At 47.3% G+C, this 22,378-nt stretch overlaps 2 protein-coding genes across 2 annotated transcripts in view; one reads left to right on the top strand and one right to left on the bottom strand.

The window, feature by feature from the left end:
• The window catches only part of usb1 (U6 snRNA biogenesis 1), a 103,714-nt gene that overhangs the window by 18,139 nt on the left and 63,197 nt on the right, over positions 1-22,378 (bottom strand). The window lies entirely within an intron of this gene.
• The window catches only part of pla2g15 (phospholipase A2, group XV), a 51,382-nt gene continuing 33,584 nt past the window's right edge, over positions 4,581-22,378 (top strand). The window contains exon 1 of the mRNA XM_038806882.1: positions 4,581-5,016. Within this exon, the coding sequence (XP_038662810.1) occupies positions 4,860-5,016 (157 nt within the window). The 5' untranslated portion in view covers positions 4,581-4,859. The remainder of the gene's footprint in view (positions 5,017-22,378) is intronic.

The following is a 22,378-nucleotide window of genomic DNA, read 5'->3' as shown; positions in this document are numbered from 1 at the left end:
ACAGGCAGACTTCAAACACATCAAGATGCCCCCCAAGGTCCTTCCAGCAGCCTGCCAGCTCTTGGACTATAACGGTAATGCCATCATGGCACTGGGGTCTACTCGTCTCCAACTGGAGCACCCATGCACGGCTAAGGTTTGAAATTGTCAAGCCGGACAGGGCAACCCTGCTGGGCGCACATGCCTGCAAAAAGCTAAACCTGGTGCAGCGGGTTTATTCAAAGACATCCTCCAACGTGGATCTTCAAGCTGGCATTGACAACATCCTCGCTCAGGATCCAGATGTGTTTGATGGGATGGGCACTTTGCCATATCGGTACAAGATCCTACTGCGACCTGATGCCAAGCCAGTGGTCCATGCACTACGCTGAGCCCCGGTTCCGCTGAAGGAGCACCTGAAGGAACAGCTCAAGGAGCTGCAGCAGCAGGGGATAATTTCCAGGGTAACCGAACCGACTGACTGGGTCAGCTCGATGGTGTGTATTAAAAAACCCTCTGGAGACCTACGCATCTGCATTGATCCCAAGGATCTCAACCAGAATATAATGCGTCAACACTACCCCATCCTGAAGCGGGAGGAGCTCACCAGTGAGATGGCACATGCAAGGTTTTTCACGAAGTTAGATGCATCACATGGATTCTGGCAAATCCAGCTGGATGAGTCCAGCAGAAGGCTCTGCACCTTCAACACACTGTTTGGCAGGTACTGCTATAACCGTATGCCATTTGGCATCGTCACGGCATCGGAGTTATTTCATCGCATCATGGAGCAGATGATGGATGGCATCAAAGGGGTTCGTGTGTACGTGGACAACGTCATCATATGGCCCACGACCCCTGAGGCGCATGTTTCCTGTCTCCAGCAGGTATTCCGCCGTATCATGCCAATGGCCTGAAGCTGAACAGGGCCAAATGTTGCTTTGGCATGTCGACACTCAAGTTCCTAGGAGACCAGATCTCTCAGCAGGGCGTGTGCCCCGACACAGACAAGGTCAAGGCCATCACAGCCATGAAGGTCCCGGAAGACAAGAAGGCGGTATTGCGCTTCCTGGACATGGTCAATTTTCTGGGCAAGTTCATCCCAAACATGGCCTCACACACCACAGCCCTATGAAACTAAGTGGAGAAGTCCACTGCCTTCGAGTGGAAGGCGGCCCATCAGGCAGAGTGGTTGGAGCTGAAAGCCAAGCTCACCACTGCACCCGTATTGACATTTTTTGACCCAGATCGGGAAATGAAAATCTTGACAGATGCGAGCCAGGATGGCATCGGTGTGATCCTGCTGCAACGCAATGACACTTCATCCTGGCTGCCTACGCATCAAGGGCAATAACGCCCACCGAACAAAGGTATGCACAAATCGAGAAGGAGTGCCTGGGCCTTTTCACTGGCATTCTCAAGTTTCACGACTATGTCTACGGCCTGCTGACATTCACAGTCAAGACGGATCACAGGCCCCTGGTCCACATTATCCACAAGGACCTTAATGACATGACGCCTCAGTTGCAGCGCATCCTCCTCAAACTCAGAAGGTACGACTTTGACCTGGTCTACACGCCTGGCAAGGAGCTCATCATTGCCGATACACTGTCCCGCTCCATCACAGTGCCTAGTGAACCACTGAACGTCATCCAGCAAACTGAGTCACAGGTTGAGTCACAGGTGCAGCTCTGTGCTAGCGCATTCCCGGCATCTGATGAGAAGGTGATTCGTATCCGTGAAGAGACAGCCAAAGACCCCCTCTTGCAGCATGTTATGCAACACCTAGCCAATGGCTGGCAAAAAGGGCAGTGCCCTCAATTTTTCAATGTAAAGGACGACCTGATGGTGGTTGATGGTATCCTCCTCAAACTGGACCGGATTGTAATTCCACACAGTCTCCAGAGCTTGGTGCTTTGTCAAATCCATGAGGGCCACCTGGGTGTTGAAACGTGCAGACGCAGAGCCAGGCAAGCTGCCTACTGGCCCGGGATTAGCCAGGACATTGCAAACATGGTCCTTAACTGTGCGACCTGTCAACGCTTCCAGCCAGCGCAGAGTAAGGAGACACTTCAGCAGCATGAAATCGAAACCTCTCCGTGGTCCAAGGTTAGCATCGACCTCTTTCATGCAAATGAGTGCGATGATGTGTTAATCATTGATTACTTTTCCAATTACCCTGAAGTCGTGAAGCTCTCAGACCTCACATCTCGGACCGTCATCAAGGCCTGTAAGGAGACGTTCTCCAGGCATGGTATCCCACTCAGTGTCATGAGTGACAATGGCCCGTGCTTCAGCAGCCATGAATGGTCTCTGTTTGCCCAGTCGTATCAGTTCAAACACGTCACTTCCAGCCCACACTATCCGCAGTCAAACGGAAAAGTTGAGAACGGGGTGCACATAGTGAAGCAGCTCATCTGCAAGGCTGCAGATTCTGCGTCTGACATTCACCTTGCGCTGCTTGCGTACAGGGCGACCCCACTGTCCACTGGCATGTCGCCGGCTCAACCCCTGATGAACAGGGACCTGCGAACGACACTTCCAGCCATACGTGCCCAACCTAGATCACCTCCCGGTGCTGCAGAAGATGCAGCAACTCTGAGGCCGGCAAAAACAGGGCTATGATGCTCATGCCACCGATTTGCCCATGATATCCCCATCAGACACTGTTTGGGTCAAGATCCCTGATGGAGGCTGGTCAGCTCCAGCTGTCATTGTTCGACAGGTTGCCCCCCGCTCGTATGTTGTGCATCTGGCTGATGGTTCTGTTGTGCAACAAAACAGACGGGCACTGCACAAAGTTGCCTGCCCGCAACCACATTCTTCTCCGTTTCCTTCTGTTGTTTTGCCACCTCCTGATACCTCGACTCACGAGGCCACCAGTCAGGCTTCAATCCCGCCCATCCAGGCGCTGTCGTCCCCACCACCACCTCTCCGGCGGTCAACCAGGATCAGATGCAAGCCACAGAGACCGGACTTATGAACATTTGTTCTGTTTGCTATGTTCTGTGTTCTCGCATTAGACAGCTGTTTTCACATGTACATATGTTCACATCCACTGCATGTATATATGTTAATATTGGCCTATTCTCGTAAATACATTCACATGTCTTTTTTTTTAACTTATTGAAATTTTTTGAAAAATATATATCAACAAAACAATACAATAATAACAATAACAACAATAATAATAAACACCCCCCGGCACCCGTAACAACGCATATAACAAACCCCCCACCCCCCCCCCCCACCCCAATAAACAACAGAATAAATTAACAATAAGCAAATTAACTTAAACACTATCCCCCTAAACCGCCCCCCCCCCCTTCCCCCCCGGTTGCTGCTGCTGCTGACCTAGTACCTTATCGTTGAGCCAGAAAGTCGAGGAAAGGCTGTCACCTCCTAAAGAACCCTTGTATCGACCCCCTCAGGGCGAACTTGACCCTTTCCAACTTAATGAACCCCGCCATGTCATTAATCCAGGTCTCCACACTCGGAGGTCTCGCATCTTTCCACTGCAGCAAGATCCTCCGCCGGCCTACTAGGGACGCAAAGGCCAAGACATCGGCCTCTTTCGCCTCCTGCACTCCCGGCTCTGCCCCAACCCCAAATATCGCGAGTCCCCAACCTGGCTTGACCCTGGATCCCACCACCCTCGACACCGTCCCCGCCACCCCCTTCCAGAACTCCTCCAGTGCCGAGCATGCCCAGAACATATGGGCATGGTTCGCTGGACTCCCCGAACACCTGACGCACCTGTCTTCACCCCCAAAGAACCTACTCATCCTAGATCCGGACATGTGGGCCCGGTGCACCTTGAACTGGATGAGACTAAGCCTCGCACATGAAGAGGAGGAGTTCACCCTCTCCAGGGCGTCCGCCCATGTCCCCTCCTCAATCTGCTCTCCCAGCTCCACCTCCAACTTAGCCTTCAGCTCCTCTACTGATGCCTCTCCCACCTCCTGCATTACCTGATAGATGTCAGACACCTTCCCATCCCCGACCCACACCCCTGAAAGCACCCTATCCCTTACCCCCCGCGGGGGCAGCAAAGGGAACATTCACATATGTCATCCAACATTTAAAAAAGGAGATAAAAAGTCATGATATGCAGCCACAAACATAATGATATACAAACAGGCAGCTAGTGGACAGAGAACAGGACATGACCAATAAGCACGCAGGACACTCAGGGGTGGGATCTGACTATAAAAGACACGAGGCACTCACATTCCGCCTCTTTCCACTGATGAAGAGTCTGTCAAGGGTGTTGTTACAATTTCACACGTCCACCACATGGCTAAGAGCTAGTCTGGTTCAGTCAGAGTAACCACACTTAAGTTAGCAGAGAGTCGAACTCACAGAGAACTGCGCTAACTGTGCTATTAGTTCAATAAACCTGATTGAACTAACTTCAAGGTCTAGAGCATCTTTCTGATCTAAGTTGCATCCAGTGTTAGACCAGTGTACCTAACACATGTTTGATGACCAATCGTGTACCTCCCCCCAACCCTCTCCTTATTGGTTTACGTGCCGAAGGCGCACCAGTAGAATCCCGAGGGTGGCAGGCGTATTTTTTTGTGTGTATTGCATCCCTCCAGTCTCGATTGATAGAGCCTGGTGTTGTGGTGTTGCGCCTTGCCGTGCGGTCCCGGCTGCTTGCCATGGACTGGCCGAGTGGGCGCGCGTGTGTTTCATGTCAATTTCCCTTTGGAACTCGGCCTTAGTTACATTGTACCGGCTGGACTGTTACATTGTATCCGCCGCGTTCCATCGCCTCCCAGTGCAGGGCTCTGCCCAGCGGCTGTCCCCTATCCGCGGACTCCGCTCCCTCTCTGTCTCCGCTGCACCTTTCCTCCCCGAGTTATGAGAGCTGGGAAATGATTTCCAGGACTGGCCTCTCCTTCTCCTCCTCCTCTTTCTCTCTCCTCCTTTCCCTCTTCGCCGTCCCCTGCGCCGGCGACCTCTCCGCCGGCTGCACGCATGAGCCATTGCCGCCGGTCTGCTTACAGGTGACCAGACCTCCTGTGGTGCTGGGTGAGTGAACGGGGGCTCGCTTACTGTCATTTGTTTATGGTGTGGGGCAGGTATATTTCGATTTTAAAAAATAATAAGTCCACCGCCAGTTATTGTGATGAGTTAACTGCCGGGCCTGCTGTTGAAGGCATCTCTCTCCTTTTGATTTTGAGTACGATTTCCTTAAGAGTGTGAAAACAGATCGTTTTATTTGGATATAAGCAAATGACCGCGGGTGCTGGAGTCTGAAACCAAAACGGAGATTGTCCGGTATTTCCTGTTTGTTTCATTTGGGACTGATATAGTTACGTTGACTTTTCACGGCCTCGACGTTTAATAGTGAAATGTTTCTCTGTCAACGCTGTTGCTTCTAATATCCATCTCGATTGGGCTGATGGGGGAGAATGTTTCTGCAATCGTGTCACTCTCTAATGTCGATAAAACAGCACCTCCTCCCCCTCTGGCCAAAAAACAACACGTTCCCAACCCCCCCCCCCCCCCCCCCCCCCAAAAAAAACTTGAATGTACGAATTTTTCTTACGAATAAGAATGAACAGGCTGCTTTATTTTGGTAGCTCGCCGGCCTGTTTGAGGGTTTTCCTTTCGATTAGGAACAAGTAGTGATTGAGGAGAGAGGCTAGCCTTGTACCGAGGAGAATAGGCCAGAGTATTTGAGATTTTACTTCCACAGATAGGTACTTGTGTCTCCCTCTTTCCATATACGTTGTGCTGCTCCTGGAGCGCGTGTTATCCCCCCCCCATAAATGCAAATTAACTGCTGGAATCTGAAACACCAAACAGAAAATGCTGGACAATCTCAGCAGGACTGATAGCATCTGTGGAGAGAGAGAGAGAAGGGAGCTAACGTTTCGAGTCTGGATGACTCTTGTCAAAACTTCATTAACCCTTCACAGTGGAAGTTTAACACCAGTGTCGGTTAGCTGACAGTAGTTTTGAGCTGATATTAAGAACGTTTCTAGCCTCTTTCACGACCTTGGCATTATCCCAAACCACACTGTCTCCAGCCAATGAGTTAAATGAACTGTTGTAATGTAGGAACACAACAGTCAGAGGACGCTCACTTAAGATAAAAGGCAAAGGAAGTAACAGAGGAAAAGCTGATTTTACACAGTGAGTGGTTAGGGTTGGGAGTACACTGTCTAAGAGTGTGGTGGAGGCTTTCAAAAGAGAATTGGATGATGATTTAAGAGGAAGAATTTCCAGGGCTGCAGGGAAAAGTTGGGGGAGTGGCACTAGGTGCCTTAATCTTGCAAAGAGTTTGTACCGGACCCGATGGGCCGAATGGCTTCCTTCTGTGCTGTAATGAATGTGCCAGATAACTTGCATCAGTGATGTTGGTGAGGGGCAGACATTGACCAAGACATCAGACGAATTTCACTCTTCCTCTTTGAGTCTTTAAGTTCCTCCAGGAGGACAATGTTTCTTTATTATTTCACTGGAGTGTTAGCCCAGGTTTTGTGCTTAAATCCCTGACTTCTACTTTCCAAAATATAATTCTCCATTCATGTATTATGCATCTGTAGGTGTTTTTGGGCTCCACGGCTGTAATTTATACTTGGTATTTTTTTTTGGTTTTTTTGCAGGTTTAAGCCAGCATCTGCCTTGGCAAGATGCTGGGTGTGAATGAGCTAAGGAAAAGAGCATAACGTAAATAATTTATAAAACAAAGCAAGGCAGTGCTCCTTAAAACAACGAGTGGAGCACAACCCAAAAAGAACAAGAAAGGGAACAAAAACTTATCTAAAACCCGTGAAAATAAAGTGCGAAAATTGGGGTCGATAAAGCAATCCAGCCCCTGCGGCTCCCACTCCAGGGACAGCCGGCCGCGAACGAGGCCGCAGAAGAGAGGCAGACAGTCGGTCCGGACGACCCCCTCGATCGCCCGCTGCCTGGACCGATAAATGGCTAGTTTGGCCAGGCCCAGGAGCAGGTTCACGAGGATGTCCTCCGCCTTCCCCGCCCCCCTCCGCACCGGGTGTCCGTAGATCAGGAGCGTGGGGCTGAAATGCAAACAAAACCTCAACAACAACGTTGTCAAGAAAGCAAAGAGGGTGTGCAGTCTATGACAAACAACATAAACGTGCTCCGCGGTCTTCAACAGGCCGCAGAAAGGAGCAGGTCTCTGGCAGAGCCGCGAAGTGGTGAAGCCGATAGTTGTACGGCACTGCCATGTGCAGCACCCTCCACCCCAGGTCCCCAAGTTTTATGGGGAGGACGCCTCTGTAGAGGGACCCCCAGCAGGGACCTCCGCCGCCGGACGGCAACGAGGCACGCCGAGGCGTGTCCGGACGGCGGGCGAGGGAAAAGAGGTGGAAGGTGTGCAACAGCAGGCCGTACAGGAAACCCCTCCGTGCAGCGCGAAATGGCACGGAGGGTATTTCTGAGAGGCGGCTGGGGCTGTGGGGTGCCGGTGCCCAGGGAGTGCGGCAGGGCCCGGGACTAATGTGAAATTCTGTCCGAGCAGGGGTCCGCTCAGACGGGATGCCACCGCACAACCACGCCGTGTCTAACTCCAGTGTGCCCGTGGGGCCGAGCGCGGCCATTTTGAGGCCTGGATGGCATTGGCCGTGCGCCCGACCGACACTGCCCTGCGCTCGGCGTGCTCGTGGGGTGTCAGCCAGCCCACCCCTCCGCCACCCAGCACGTCCCCGACCCTGGTCACCCCGGCATCCACAGCCCTCCGCTCCGCCAGCTACCGGAATGGAAATTGGCGGAGGTACGGATTCCTGAGCAGCAGCTCCCTCCTGACTTCTACTTTCCAAAATATAATTCTCCATTCGTGTATTAAGCATCTGTGCCCAGCTCAAAACGTGATCTAAATGATTAGGAGCAATAAAGCTGACTCCCATTTGCTTTTTCTTTAATCATTTAAAAAGTTGAAATCGATCTGGCTGAACCACAGGGAGCTTGGTTTCAGAACTTTAGAAAGGTGTCTTCGTGCAGGATGAAGCCAGCACGTTGAGGGAGCCGATAGTAACTTGTGCTCACATCCACTACTACAACTCCGTTTTTATTGCATTTTGATCCAAAATGCAAACTGACACAAGTAGGGAGTGAGCTTTAACTAGTGTCGGCATAGCTGGTCAGCTTCACCTCTGACGTCTTGATTCAGAAGGTTGTGGATTACATTTACAGACCAGAGTGATGGTGTACAATATGCATTATTGATTCAATTGCCCGTTAGACACCGCAGAGATTGATAACAGGCAGCCAGTCTGATAATGCCTACTTTACACTTTGAGGAAATGACCCCTCTGGACTGAAGCGTGTAATTTAGCATTGGCAGTACAGGACTACGGCAATGCTGCCTTGCCACATATACCGTCTTCTAGGCAAGATGTTAAATTGTCTGGCTCATCCAGATCCTAAGAACTAGGAGCAGGTGTAGGCCTTTTAGCCCCTTGAGCCTGCCCGGCCTTTCAATAATATCACGGTCTCGACACCATTCTACTGCCTTCTCCCATAACCTTCGACTCCCTTGTCAATCAGAAATCTACCTAACTTGACCTTCAATATATTCAATGACCTAGCCTCCACTGCTGTCTGGGAAGAGAATTCCAAAATCTAACGACCATCTAGAGTAAAGAAATTCCTCCTCATCCCTGTCTTAAATCGGAAGCGCCTCATTTTTAAACTGTCCACTAGTTCTAGTCTCCCATACGAGAGGAAACATTCTCTCAGCATCCACCCTGTTCTCAGAATCTAAGTTTCAATAATTATTCTTCTAAGCTCCAAAGAACATGTGTCCAACTTGATCAATCTTTCCTCATAAGAACCCCGCCCCACTCCTCATCCGAGGAATGCGCTTCGTGAAGCTGCTCTGAACTGCTTCCAATGCAAGTACGTTATTCCTGAAGTAAGGAAACCAAAATTGTGCACTGTACTCGAGCTGTGGCCTAATCAATGCTCTGTACTTTTATACTCCATCCTCCTTGCAATAAAGGGCAATATTGTTTTTGCCTTCCTAACTATTTGTTCTGGGAGATGTTGGCACTCTTCAGGGAACAGCAATGAGTACTTCTGGTGTTGTGGGCAAAATCTTTCCTTTAGTACAGGCCATAACGAAAGGATTACCTGATCAATCATCAAAGCTACGTAACTGCTTGTAGGACCTGCCGTGCGCATTGACTGCCTACGTGCAGGAGTAACTGCACTTCAGATGTAATTCAGTGGTATCTTACAATACTTAGTGACACTTGAAGTACTTTGCGCAGATTTAATTGAGGCAGTTAAGCAAGGGCAGTTTTTGTTGATCAGTTAACTCATTTCTTGGAAGTTGCGAGGTGGAATAATATCAGTCCAAATCAGTGCCTCAGCTTTGGAACTGAACTGTTTCCAGAACCTGTTTAAGTTGGAGTTGGGAGCGTGTGACTACAGTTCATGTCATGTGCTGTTAATTTGTATTGCTGCGTGATGCATCAAAGTGCCAGCAAGCAGTGGGAAGGGCTGTATATTTTTACTGTTCATTTTATCATTAACCAGCTTCATTTGCCTTTCTGCTTCACTGATATTTCCTAATATTTGCTATTGTTCGCAAATTTTACGCTTTGCTTAATTCTGCAGCTGGCAGGGTGAAGAATGTCGGTGATTGTAGTTGTAATATTTTTCTACATTGTGCCTTTTACCGGTGTCAATCATTTCTGCTTTGTATACTCGATAAAATCCATTCTACATTGCTTTATTCAAAGGATAGTGGAAATTTACGAATCTGTCTTTAAATGGGCTGGGTCAGTTAGAAAACCTCGACTGTGACAGAATTTTATTAGAAAAGGTATTTGGGATTATAGAACCAGCGAGGGTCAATAGTCATGACCAGTCATGATCTAATTGAACGGTGGCACCAGCTCATGGAGCTGAATGGCCTGTTTCTGTACCTATGCTCCTATAAACCACTAATGCAGGATCCTTCCCCTGGGCCAGTCTATTTTTCCAGCCATTTTGTGTTCTTGCTGGACGAGATTAGGAATCAGTGTTACACTATGCCCAATTCTGTGCTGTCACAGAGGCTGCTCACTAGGAACCCCGTGAGGGCTGCTGTAAAATGGTGAAATATCAGATCAGGAGCCTCAAGACATAATGAGGAAGTTAGGAGCAAGTACACGAATTGGGCAAAACCTTTTTACCCAATCGATGATAAAATTGTAAAATAAGATGCGACTGAGCTGTGACTGCAAGCCATTGAAGTAGATTGAAACAATTTATAATCTTTTTTTATTGTCGCAAGTAGGTTTACATTAACACTGCAATGAAATTACTGTGAAAAGCCCCGAGTCGCCACTCTCTGGTGCCTGTTTCAGGTACGCTGAGGGAGAATTCAGAATGTCCAAATGACCTAACAACATGTCTTTCGGGACTTATGGGACGAAACCGGAGCACCCGGAGGAAACCCACACAGACACGGGGGGAACGTCCTAAAAGGTTACCCCTTATTCTCAAACTATGATTCCTAATTCTGGACTCCCCCCACCATCGGGAGCATTCTTTCTGAATCTATCCTGTCTAATCCTGTTAGAATTTTGTAAGTTTCTATGAGATCCCCTTTCACTCTTCTCAACTCCAGTCAATATCATCCTACCGATTTAGTCTCTCATCACATGACAGTCCCGCCATCCCAGCAATCAGCCTGGTAAACGTAGATCATAGAACATACAGTGCAGAATGAGGCCATTCGGCCCATTGAGTCTGCACCGTCCCACTTAAGCCCTCACTTCCACCATATCCCTGTAACCCAATAACCCCTCCTAACCTTTTTTGGACACTAAGGGCAATTTAGCCTGGCCAATCCACCTAACCTGCACATCTTTGGACTTTGGGAGGAAACCGGAGCACCCGGACGAAACCCACGCAGCCATGGGGAGAACGTGCAGACTCCGCACAGACAGTGACCCAAGCTGGGGATCGAACCTGGGACCCTGGCACTGTGAAGCAACAGTACTAATCACTTGTGCTAGAATGGGTATGTAAGAAGAATTGATGTAGGTGCGGTTCTTCCAACAAGCAGAGAGAAAGACTTAGCAAATCTAATGGTATTTATCAGTACAGTCCAAATCTATGAATAAAACTTTGTTAGGATCTGGAAACTGATGTCACATTCTTAACCACGTCTAGCATCAGTTTATCTTTCTTTTAATTTTATTTTGAACTCCCTGAGCCACTCGGGTTGGAGAAGTCCCATGCCCGATCAGAAAAATTCCACGATTGATCTTTGCCCGATATAGAACAATCTGACCTCGATCAGATGTGGTCAAAGTAATACAAGTGGCCCCCACGCCCTGGCCATAAGAGAGATCAGTGATAATAGGTCCTCTATCTTTACAAAGGTTGGTAGCTGAATCATTAACTAGCTATCTTGGTTTTCAGAAATAGGAAGCCCCTCAATCGAGAGGTGCTTACTCTTCAAACCTGTCCTTATTGAAACAGTACGTACAAGAAGCTAGGTTCTTGAAACTTGCTAAGCATTTCATTTTTTTAATCTCGGGGGTTTATCTGTCTTTGGCATCACTCTCCGAAAAAAAAAGCCTCTCTTCCTGGAATTGTGTCTCTGTTCACCTTCCATTCCCGGCATCCTCCTGCTTTCTCTCCCTGCTTTCCCATTCATCTCTCTTGCTCGCCCACACTTCTCCGTTCTGTGTATACCTCGTGTCTTTCTTTCACTCGTCCATCTGCCTCCCCTCTCTGTTGTACATTATGGGAAGGCAGTGGGATAATATTGTTGCTGGACCAGTAATCCAGAGACTCAGGGTAAAGTCCTGGGGATCCAGGTTCGAATCCCACCACTGCACATGGTGACATTTGAATTAAATAAAAATCTGAAATTTAAAAACCGAATGAAGATCACGGAACCATTGTCAAACCCACCTGGTTCACTAATGTTCTTTAGGGCAGGAAATCTGACATCCAGACCTGGTCTGGTACATCTACATGCGAGTCCAGATCCACGGCAATGTGGTTGACTCTTGAATGCCCCCCTGAAATGGCTTAGCAAGCCACTTATTTCAAGGGCAATTAGGGATGGACAATAAATGCTGGTTCAGCCAGTGATGCCCACATCCCACACAGTAAATAATGAACTCCTCGATCTATAGTTGACTGTAGAGAGACAATCAATTATTTGGATGGAGGAACTGGGCATGTTTGTTTAATTGACAAATATTTCCTCAAATTAGCTACTCTTGGGTTCCTATCTTTTAAAGAAAACATCTGCACAGCTTCATCTCATTGGCATCAGGAATGCTGTGTGTTGGAGGTGTTCGTGGCTGGGAGATGGGGTGGGTGAGCTAAGATTGTTTCTTGTTAGCTCTGTGTACCATAGCAATGTGTAGTAAATGGGCCGCATCCTGCTGCTCACTATTTCACAAGGATCCCAGCTAAAAGAGCTGGACTGCGGACTGAACCCTGGGTTCCTGGAAAGGAAGCAAGCTCTTGGATATTCCTACATTGCAACAGTGGTTACACTTCAAATGTACTTCATTGGCTCTTTAAGCACTCTGGGCCTTCCTGGGGTTGTGAACAGTGCTTTATAAATGCAGGCCTGTCTTTATTGAATTTGGAGCAGCAAGGAGAGAGAGTGGGGCTCGAACAGAGCAGAACTGGTGAAATTCCAGAGTTGGTGAGGTCACTTTAAGATCAGGAGAGAAGACAGATGTTTCAACAGCTTGGCACCTGGTAACTGAGCAAGTAGCCTTTTAACCTCATGGGATTACATTGAGCTAGTCAGAACAGACCTTTTTATGTATGGGAGGTCTCCTGAAATGTTGCTAACATAGATTAGTTACACTTTTAGTGGACTAGTTTGAAGCTGTGTTTAATGTGACCTATCCCTGGGAGAATGGTCTAAACAAGCAAACCTGAGTAATAGTCACTGCCTGGAAGCTCCTGACATAAACTAAAGGGCATCAAATATGAGAAGCATGCACGACGCACGTGTCTCCCTGGTAACTAGCAAAGAAGAAGCCATATTTACAACCTTTTAGATGTGATGCCAACCTCCAGACCCACCCCGACCTGCACTCCTGGTCAACACAATCATGTTCAGTGAACGAAGCATTGATATAGCAGCATGTCAGAGATTAGAACTTTCCAATTAGTGCTGATGGAGTGATGTTTCCTGCTTAAAGTGACCATTGTACCCAAATCTATCCTGTGGCGCTAAATTTCAGACTTGCCAAAAAGTTGTATAATATTTCAATTTTCTCATGATGACTGTATATTTCCATTCTGAAGTCCATGGCTATGTGGGGTCCTTGGCTGTGTGGGGTATCAGGAATTTGGAAGTCATTTTCTCTTCAATCCTTCCCCCTCCTCACCCTTTTGTTTTAAAAGAAAAAGAAACACTAACGCACCAAGGTGCATAAAGAACAAACACTATTCCTGTCTGGATTTGTGGCTCATCGAAGACAAAGTTCTTAATTCTTTGCGTTAGTTACGATCTTTCAACTGTGTGAATGTTACAACGGCAGTGCTAGAAATAGCTGCAAATGAAAGCCAGCAAATGGAAGGAGGGGATGCGCTAGGGGACAATTGACCATCATCCAGTACTAAGTAGCAGGTGGTGACCAAAATTCCAACTTTATTCCTACCCTTTTCTGATGGACAGACATCCATGATGGAAAAAGGAATGAACTTGCATTTATAGAACACCTTTTGCAACCATAAGATGTCCAGAGCTCTCTTCAGCCAATTAAGTACATTTTGAAATTGTAATGTGGGAAACAAGCAGCCATTTTGCACACAACAATGGGAAACACGGCAGCCATTTTGTACACAGCTAGGTTCCACAAATGGTAATGTAATAATGATGATCTGTTTTAGTGGTGTTGGATAAGCAATTAAACTATTGGAAGGAGCACCTGGAGAAAACGCCCCATCGTATCTTCATAATAGTGCCAGGGGGTGTTTTTATGTCCACCCAAAAAGGCAAACACAACCTTGAATTAATGTTGAATCTGACAGTACTGCACTGGGGGACTCAACCTAGAACATTATTACTGGATTGGAGCCTGAACCCAAATACTACTAACTCAGAAGCACAAGTGCCACTACTGACACCCAAGTAGAGCTGAAGTGCGACCTCGCCAGAATAGGGTTGGAAGAGCAGAGGGTGCAGACGATAGCACTGGGTTGCTAACAGCTAGATTTGGGGTGATATTACTGTAAAATAAAATTGGTACTTATTCCATTGTCGATGATTCAATACTGAATTAATTAATCTTTATTTTAATAATCTTTATTAGTGTCACAAGTAGGCTTACATTAACATTGCAACAAAGTTACTGTGAAAATCCTTTAGTCGCCACACTCCAGCGCCTGTTCAGGTACACAAATGGAGAATTCAGAATGTCCAATTCACCTAACAGCATGTCTTTTGGGAGGAAACCGGAGCACCCGGAGGAAACCTACGCAGACACGGAGAACATGCAGACTCCACACAGACAGTGACCCAAGCCGGATATTGAACCTGGGACCCAGGCGCTGTGAAGCAACAGTGCTAACCACTGTGCTACCTGGCTTGTGCTGATCTGTCATTGACCTTGGGTGGAAGGAATCTCCTTTTTTAAAAGATTCTTTTGTGGGATGTGGGAATCACTGGCTCGGTTGGCATTCATTGCTCTCCCCTAATTGCCCTTGAGGTGGTAGTAAGCCACCTTCTTGAACAGCTTCAGCCCACCTGATGATGGTAACGAGATCATTAGAAAGAGGGGGCGCGATTCCGGCGCGGAGGGTCAGAGAATAGCAGTTCACGCCAGAAATCTGATGCGATGGTGGTCCGTGATTCTGGTACCACCCGGTGGGAGCTCAGACCTGCGGCTGTTGTGGCTGTCCTGGTGGGGTGGGGATGGGGTGGAGGGGGGAATCTGACTCCGGGGGGTGGGGGGCCTCAGCGTTAGCCAAGCCCGTGATCTGGGGCCACCGATTGGTGGGCCATCGCGATTTGGGGGGAACCGACCTTGCTCCACGCAAGCCCACTGTGTGGGTCTGCCATCTCGGCGAAGTGGACTTCCGCGCACACGTGCGGACCCGCTTGCGGCCGCCGTGTGCATGTGCGTTCTGGACAACAGGGCCCCGTTGGCAGCCAGAGCTCCAGGATACACGTCGGGGCCCTGCTAGCCCCCTGGAAAATGGGGAATCACCCTGGATTGTCGAGGAAAAAGTCCAGAGTGGTTCTCGCCTGTTTTCCAGCGGGCGGGGGGACTTAGTCCCCAAAAGGGAGAATCCTGCCCAGGAACAGGAATAGGCCATTCAGTCCATCAAACCTACTTCATGTTCAGTAAAGATTTTTTTTTTTTGTTTTTTTTTTTAAATTTAGATTATCCAATTATTTTTTCCAATTAAGGGGCAATTTAGCGTGGCCAATCCACCTACTCTGCACATTTTTGGGTTGTGGGGGCGAAACCCACGCAGACACGGGGAGAATGTGCAAACTCCACACGGACAGTGACCCAGAGCCGGGATCGAACCTGGGACCTCAGCGCCGTGAGGCAGCTGTGCTAACCACTAGGCCACCGTGCTGCCCATGTTCAGTAAAGATGTGGCTGATCTGATAGAGACCCTAACTCATTGTCTGCCTGCTCCACATAAACCTTTCTGCCAAGCCTTTCATTACGTGGCAACACCTTTGTTCTAAGAGTCAACTCAATGAACTGTAACACCTACACATGTTACCTACGTGTAACACCTGTTCGGACAGGAGTTTGATCTAGCAACTGTGAAGAAACAAGTGATTTATAATTCCAAAGTCAGGATGATTTCCTGGGAGGGAAGGTAATAAATGATAAATGGGGTGGATAGAGACATTAGTCTGTGCTGACTGGACTTTCTGAAATGCTCCCAGAAGAATTTATTTTGCAGCCTCCTTTGTCACGCATGCACTGATAAATCGCTTTCATTTTATGTTAAAAGATGAGCCTGGGGTCCAGCAGCAAACAGCGCCAAGCACTTCAGTCACATGATTGACTGTTACATAAACGGCAGTGTTTCAGAATTGCATGTCACTAGGGCAGCACGGTGGGGCAGTGGGTTAGCCCTGCTGCCTCACGGCGCCGATGTCTCAAATTCGATCCCGGCTCTGGGTCACTGTCCTTGTAGAGTTTGAACATTCTCCCCGCGTTTGCGTCGGTTTCACCCCCACAACCCAAAGATGTGCAGGCTAGGTGGATTGGCCATGCTAAATTGCCCTTTAATTGGAAAAAATGAATTGGGTACTCTAAATTTATTTATTTTTTAATTAAAAAAATAATAATAATTGCGTGTCACTAAGGGGAAATTAAATTGGCTGGGAATTTAGAAAGGAATTTAGATCAATTTCCTCATTGGAAATATTACTCTCCCTCAGATTTTAGGTCCAACAATATGTGGAATGAATGGACTCTTTGAACTGGTTTCAACCCTGTCATGTACTGTCTGTGGATAAGGGATTAATAGTGCAACGTTTGCCATGAATGCCTATTGGTTACAATATTTGAGCTTTTTTCCAGCACATTTATCTCGGCTGATGGGGGAGGGAGGCAAATCCCATCAGCAGAGCAATTGGATAATGAACATAGAACATAGAACATAGAACGATACAGCGCAGTACAGGCCCTTCGGCCCTCGATGTTGCACCGACATGAAAAAAAAACTAAAGGCCATCTAACCTACACTATGCCCTTATCATCCATATGCTTATCCAATAAACTTTTAAATGCCCTCAATGTTGGCGAGTTCACTACTGTTGCAGGTAGGGCATTCCACGGCCTCACCACTCTTTGTGTAAAAAAACCCACCTCTGACCTCTGTCCTATATCTATTACCCCTCAATTTAAGGCTATGTCCCCTCGTGCTAGCCACCCCCATCCGCGGGAGAAGGTTCTCGCTGTCCACCCTATCTAACCCTCTGATCATTTTGTATGCCTCTATTAAGTCACCTCTTAACCTTCTTCTCTCTAACGAAAACAACCTCAAGTCCATCAGCCTTTCCTCATAAGATTTTCCCTCCATACCAGGCAACATCCTGGTAAATCTCCTCTGCACCCGTTCCAAAGCTTCCCCGTCCTTCCTATAATGAGGCGACCAGAACTGTACGCAATACTCCAAATGCGGCCGTACTAGAGTTTTGTACAACTGCAACATGACCTCATGGCTCCGGAACTCAATCCCTCTACCAATAAAGGCCAACACACCATAGGCCTTCTTCACAACCCTATGAATTAGAACCTGCATTTGTGTATGCCTAAGGACTACCCCTTACTCTGGGCTGCCCAGCTCATTGATGCTCATGTTGAAAAAGCTGATGGATACCATCCTGTCTGACCCTCTGTGAATCTAAAGTTAACTGTCCAGCTTATTTGTAGGTAAGATCCTTCCACCTTGCATCGTGAATACACAGTATTCATGAGAAATCTGTTGTTGTTGGAAAACAAAATCAAAAAACAACCCAGGAGGAGTTAAAATATATTTCTCTGAAAATTAGACATTTTTAATCAGTAAGAGAATCATGGGTTATGGGGATAAGGCCCGAGCCCAGGATTATCATATCCGATCAGTCATGATCTCCTTGAATGGTGGAGCAATGCTCCTACATCTTGTGGTCTATTAGCAAGACTTCTAAAGGAAATGGCCATGTGCTGACTTCCCACTGTGTAATTGGCACATAGGTGATTCAATTTCGAACAAGGTCCAATGATCCATGTGTCGTGAGTTTTAAAAAAAAATAAAAAAATTTAGACGACCCAATTAATTTTTTTCCAATTAAGGGGCAATTTAGTGTGGCCAAGCCACCTACCCTGCACATCTTTGGGTTGTGGGGGCGAAACCCACACAAACACGGGGAGAATGTGCAAACTCCACACGGACAGTGACCCAGAGCCGGGATCGATCCTGGGACCTCAGTGCCGTGAGCAGCAGTGCTAATCACTGCGTCACCGTGCTGCCCAATGTGTTGTGAGCTGAGTGGAATTCTTCAAAAAGCTAATGGACACTATCCTGTCTGATCCTCGCAGTAAATCTAGTTAACTGTCCAGTTTATTTGTAAATGAGATACTTTCACTAGCATTGTGAATACCCATTATTTATGAGAAATTTTATCTTGAAGCTTTTAATATTGAGATGTTGTTTTGAATTACACCCCATGTGAGAGGGCCTAAATCCTTCATCACAGGAAGAAGCATAAAGCTGATCCTACCTTCAGCTGAGAAATACAAATGTGGAATTTGCAGTCAGGGTCACTGGTAATGATGTGATCGATTGCATTGGCTGACTATTTGCCACTGACCCTACCCAAGCCCAGGGCCAGTGAGGCCATGAGCAGCACTTTGACTGCCATCTAATTGAGGTCAGTTGCTTCTGCACAGACCCAACAACAGACATGAGGATTCCCTGAGCCATCCAGAGAGTTGTAAAAAGAAAACTTGTTTGCAACTATTTCTAACGTGACATCAATTGCCAGATTATAATGGGATTTTTATCGCCCATTTGGCGCAGATCTAAATGAGTGAGTTCTCGCTAGAGTCCTTTTAAAGCCTCTGATTCCAGTGTTAAATATTTGGCCTGTAGGGTGGTCAGCCCACTTTATAGAAGTGCATTATTTACTCTGTATATTGATGCACTTAACAGCCAAGTGGCAAGTACACAGTAGAAAATCATAGGAAAGCACCTGTCATCATCCTGTGGTTTCCCTATTATTGGTAATGCACTACAATGTTGAGTAACTTTCACTCAATATATTGCAAATGTTTGATTGCATTGCTGCTGTTGTACAAGTCAACTTGTCTTTCTGTTAGAGCAGGATTTCGTAATGTTGGTAGTTCAAGGCAGCATTATCTTAAGAAGCATCTTTATTGCAAGAAGTTCCCTCATTCTAAAAGTATTTTATTCAAATTTTAGCATTTTAACATTTTACAGAACTAAACAAGACAAAAGTATTGCCCTAAATACAATAAATCCTGCACCAACCCCCTACCAGTTGACGGTAACTATCTCTCCGGAATGCAAGATCAGTAAACCCCACTTCTTGTGGAACCCTTCATCTGACCCTCTTAGGGCAAATTTCACCTTCTCAAGATGCAAGATCCCCCAACCATGTCAAGGCACAGGGTAGCTCCCTCCTTCTTAACTGTACATATTTCTCGTGTGGACCAAATCTTGTAGCCATTTTGCCTAAAAGTAGAAGATCAGATCATTCCAGACCATCCCAGGCAAAAATCTTCCATCTTGATAAACGACTTTTAAAATATAAGCCAGAATGCTGGAAATCTGAAATAAAAGTCTGGCAGCATCTGTGGCGAGAGGAAAATAGAAGCTTACATTTCGAGTCCATTATGACTTGGTGATCTTTGGGATCAGTCTGATTGCAGTCCCCAATATTTATGCCCAGTCTTGGAATACCCCCTACTATCGCAGGACCAGTCCCACGCACTGACCCACTCGGAGAGCACAGACACGTAAGAGATCTCCACTTCCCATGGCTCCATTATTTTAAAAAATCCCCATTGTCTCAACTACTCTCTCCATATCACTCCAGTGTGGTAAGCTAAGAAATGGACTCTGTTTGCTCTCTCTCACAAAATCAAACATTACTGCCACACCCACTATTGTGTTCTCCTGTTGAATAGAATGTTTTCAAGGACATTTCGAAAGGGACATTTCGAAAGGGGTTGTTAACCTTGGAGATGTTGCCAAACTCTCTAAAGCATGTGACTCCTGCAACTCTTGATGAGAAGCCTGAAAGGCTCCTAAAAGCAGCGCAACAGCAACGGAGAAAATAAGGAGCAAGGTGTGACTGGAGAGGTGGTGTCCAGGTGATGCCAAATTAGTTGGAGGTGGGAAGAAAGATGTTTCACTGTTTTGAAGAACTGTAGACAATGGATGTAGATAGTAATCATTTGCATAATTATGCCCGCCCGTACTGAAAATGAGTGGTGAACCCGGTGAAGCTACAACACGGGACTACTTGCATGCCAAACAACATAAAGAACAAGTGATGAGCAGAGCTAAGTGATTCTACAACCAACGGATCGGATCAAAGCCCTGCAGTCCTGCCACATCCAGTCAGGAATGGTGGTGGACAATTTAAACTATTCACTGGAGGAGGAGGCTTGGCAAATAGTCCCAAAGACAAGGCAGAAGCACTCTCAATAATCTTCAACCAGAAGTGCCAAGTGGATGATCCAGCTCCGTCTCCTCCGGAGGTCCCCAGCATTACAGATGTCAGTCTTCAGCCAATACGATTCACTCCACGTGATATCAAGAAACGGCTGAAGACACTGGGTACTGCAAAGGCTAAGGGCCCTGACAATATTCTGGCAATAGTACTGAAGACATTTGTGGTGACACTGTTGCTTCACTGCGCCAGGGATCTGGGTTCAATTCCCTGCTTGGGTCACTGTCTATGCAGAGTCTGCACATTCTCCCCGTGTCTGTGTGGGTTTCCTCTGGGTGCTCCGGTTTCCCCCCTCAGTCCAAAGATGTGCAGATTAGGTGGATTGGCCATGATAAATTGCCCATAGTGTCCAAAGGTTAGGTAGGATTACCGGGTTACGGGGAGAGGGTGGAGGTGTGGGCTTAAGTAGGGTGCTCTTTCAAGGGCTGGTGTAGACTCGATGGGCCGAATGGCCACCTCCTGCACTGTAAATACTATGATCTATGATCTTTTGCTCCAGAACTTGCCGTGCACCCTAGTCAAGTTGTTCCAGTGCAGCCACAACACCGGCAATGTGGAAAATTGCCCAGGAATGTCCTGTACACAAAGCACAGGACAAATGCAAACAGATCAATTACCAGTCCATCAGTCTAACTCTATATCAGCAAAGTGATGGAAAGGGTCATCAACAGTGCTATCAAGCAGCACTTACTTAGCAATAATGGGTTCACTGACGCTCAGTTTGGGTTCCGCCAGGGTCACTCAGCTCCTGACCTCATTACAACCTTGGTTCAAACATGGAACAAAAGAACTGAACTACAGAGGTGAGGTGCAAGCGACTGCCCTTGACATCAAGGCAACATTTGACTGAGTATGGTATCAAGGAGCCCTAGAAAAACTGAAGTCACTGCGAATCGTGGGGGAAAACTCTCCCCTGGTTGGAATCACACATGGCACAAAGGAAGATGATTGTGGTGGTTGGAGGTCAGTCATCTCAGTCCCGGGACATCACTGCAGGAGTTCTTGGGTAGTGTCCGAGGCTCAACCATCTTCAGTTGTTTCATCAACCTTCCTTCCAGCATAAGGTCAGACATGGGGATGCTCGCTGATGTTCAGTGCCATTCCTGACTCCTTAGCCACGTCCACGTGCAAATACATCAACACCTGGACAATATCCAGGCTTGGGCTGACAAGCGGCAAGTAACATAATTGTGCCAAGCAATAACCATCTCCTACAATAGAGGGTCTAACCACCACCCTTTATATTCAATGGCATTGCCTCATTGAATCCCCCACTATCAACATCCTGGGATTACCATTGACCAGAAACTGAACTGCACAAGTCATAAAAATACTGTGGCTACAAGAGCAGGTCAAGAGGCGAGGAATCCTGTGGGGAGTAACTCACCACCTGACTCCCCAAAGCCTGTCCACCACCTGCAAGGCACAAGTCAAGAGTATACTCCTCACTTGCAACTCCAACAACACTGAAGAAGCTCAACACCATCCAGGACAAAACAGCCCGCTTAATCGGCGCCTCTTCCACAAATATTCACTCCCTTCACCACTGATGCATAGTAGCCTGAGGTGCTTCACATTAACATTATCAAAAAAAAGTGACTCTTGAGCCACAAGAATATGTTTGCGCAGATGACAAAACACGCGATCAATGAGGTAAATATTAAACAGCTACTTAAAGAAGGAAAGAGAGGGGTGGCACAGTGGTTAGCACTGGGACTGCGGCACTGAGGACCTGGGTTCGAATCCCGGCCCTGGGTCACATGCCTGTAGATTTTTGCACATTCTCCCCATGTCTGCGTGCGTTTCACCCCCACAACCCAAAGATGTGCTGGTTAGGTGGATTGGCCACGCTAAATTACCCCTAAATTAGAAAAATAATTGGCTACTCTAAATTTATTTTTAAAAAAGAAGGAAAGAAAGGCTTGGGAAGGCAATTCCGGAATTTAGGTTCTCCGTAGCCGAAGGCACTGTCGCCAGTGGAGGAGCAATTAAAACTGGGGCTCTGCGAGAGGTCAGCAAAGGAGGAGTGCGGATACTCTGGAAGATTGTAGAGCTGGTGGGCGTTTCCGAGGTATTTGAGAACTTTAGAATTGAGGTGTTGCTTAGCCAGGTATGTGTAGGTCAGTGAGCACCAGGGTAATGATTGAATGGGATTTGGTGCTAGGGTGGACATGAGCTGCAGAGTTTTGGATGAGCTCGAGTTTACAAAGGGTGTAAGTGAGGTCA

This window comes from Scyliorhinus canicula, chromosome 9 (assembly GCF_902713615.1).
Source record: "Scyliorhinus canicula chromosome 9, sScyCan1.1, whole genome shotgun sequence".
NCBI classification, from domain to species: domain Eukaryota; kingdom Metazoa; phylum Chordata; class Chondrichthyes; order Carcharhiniformes; family Scyliorhinidae; genus Scyliorhinus; species Scyliorhinus canicula.
This window is presented reverse-complemented; position numbering and strand designations above follow the sequence as displayed.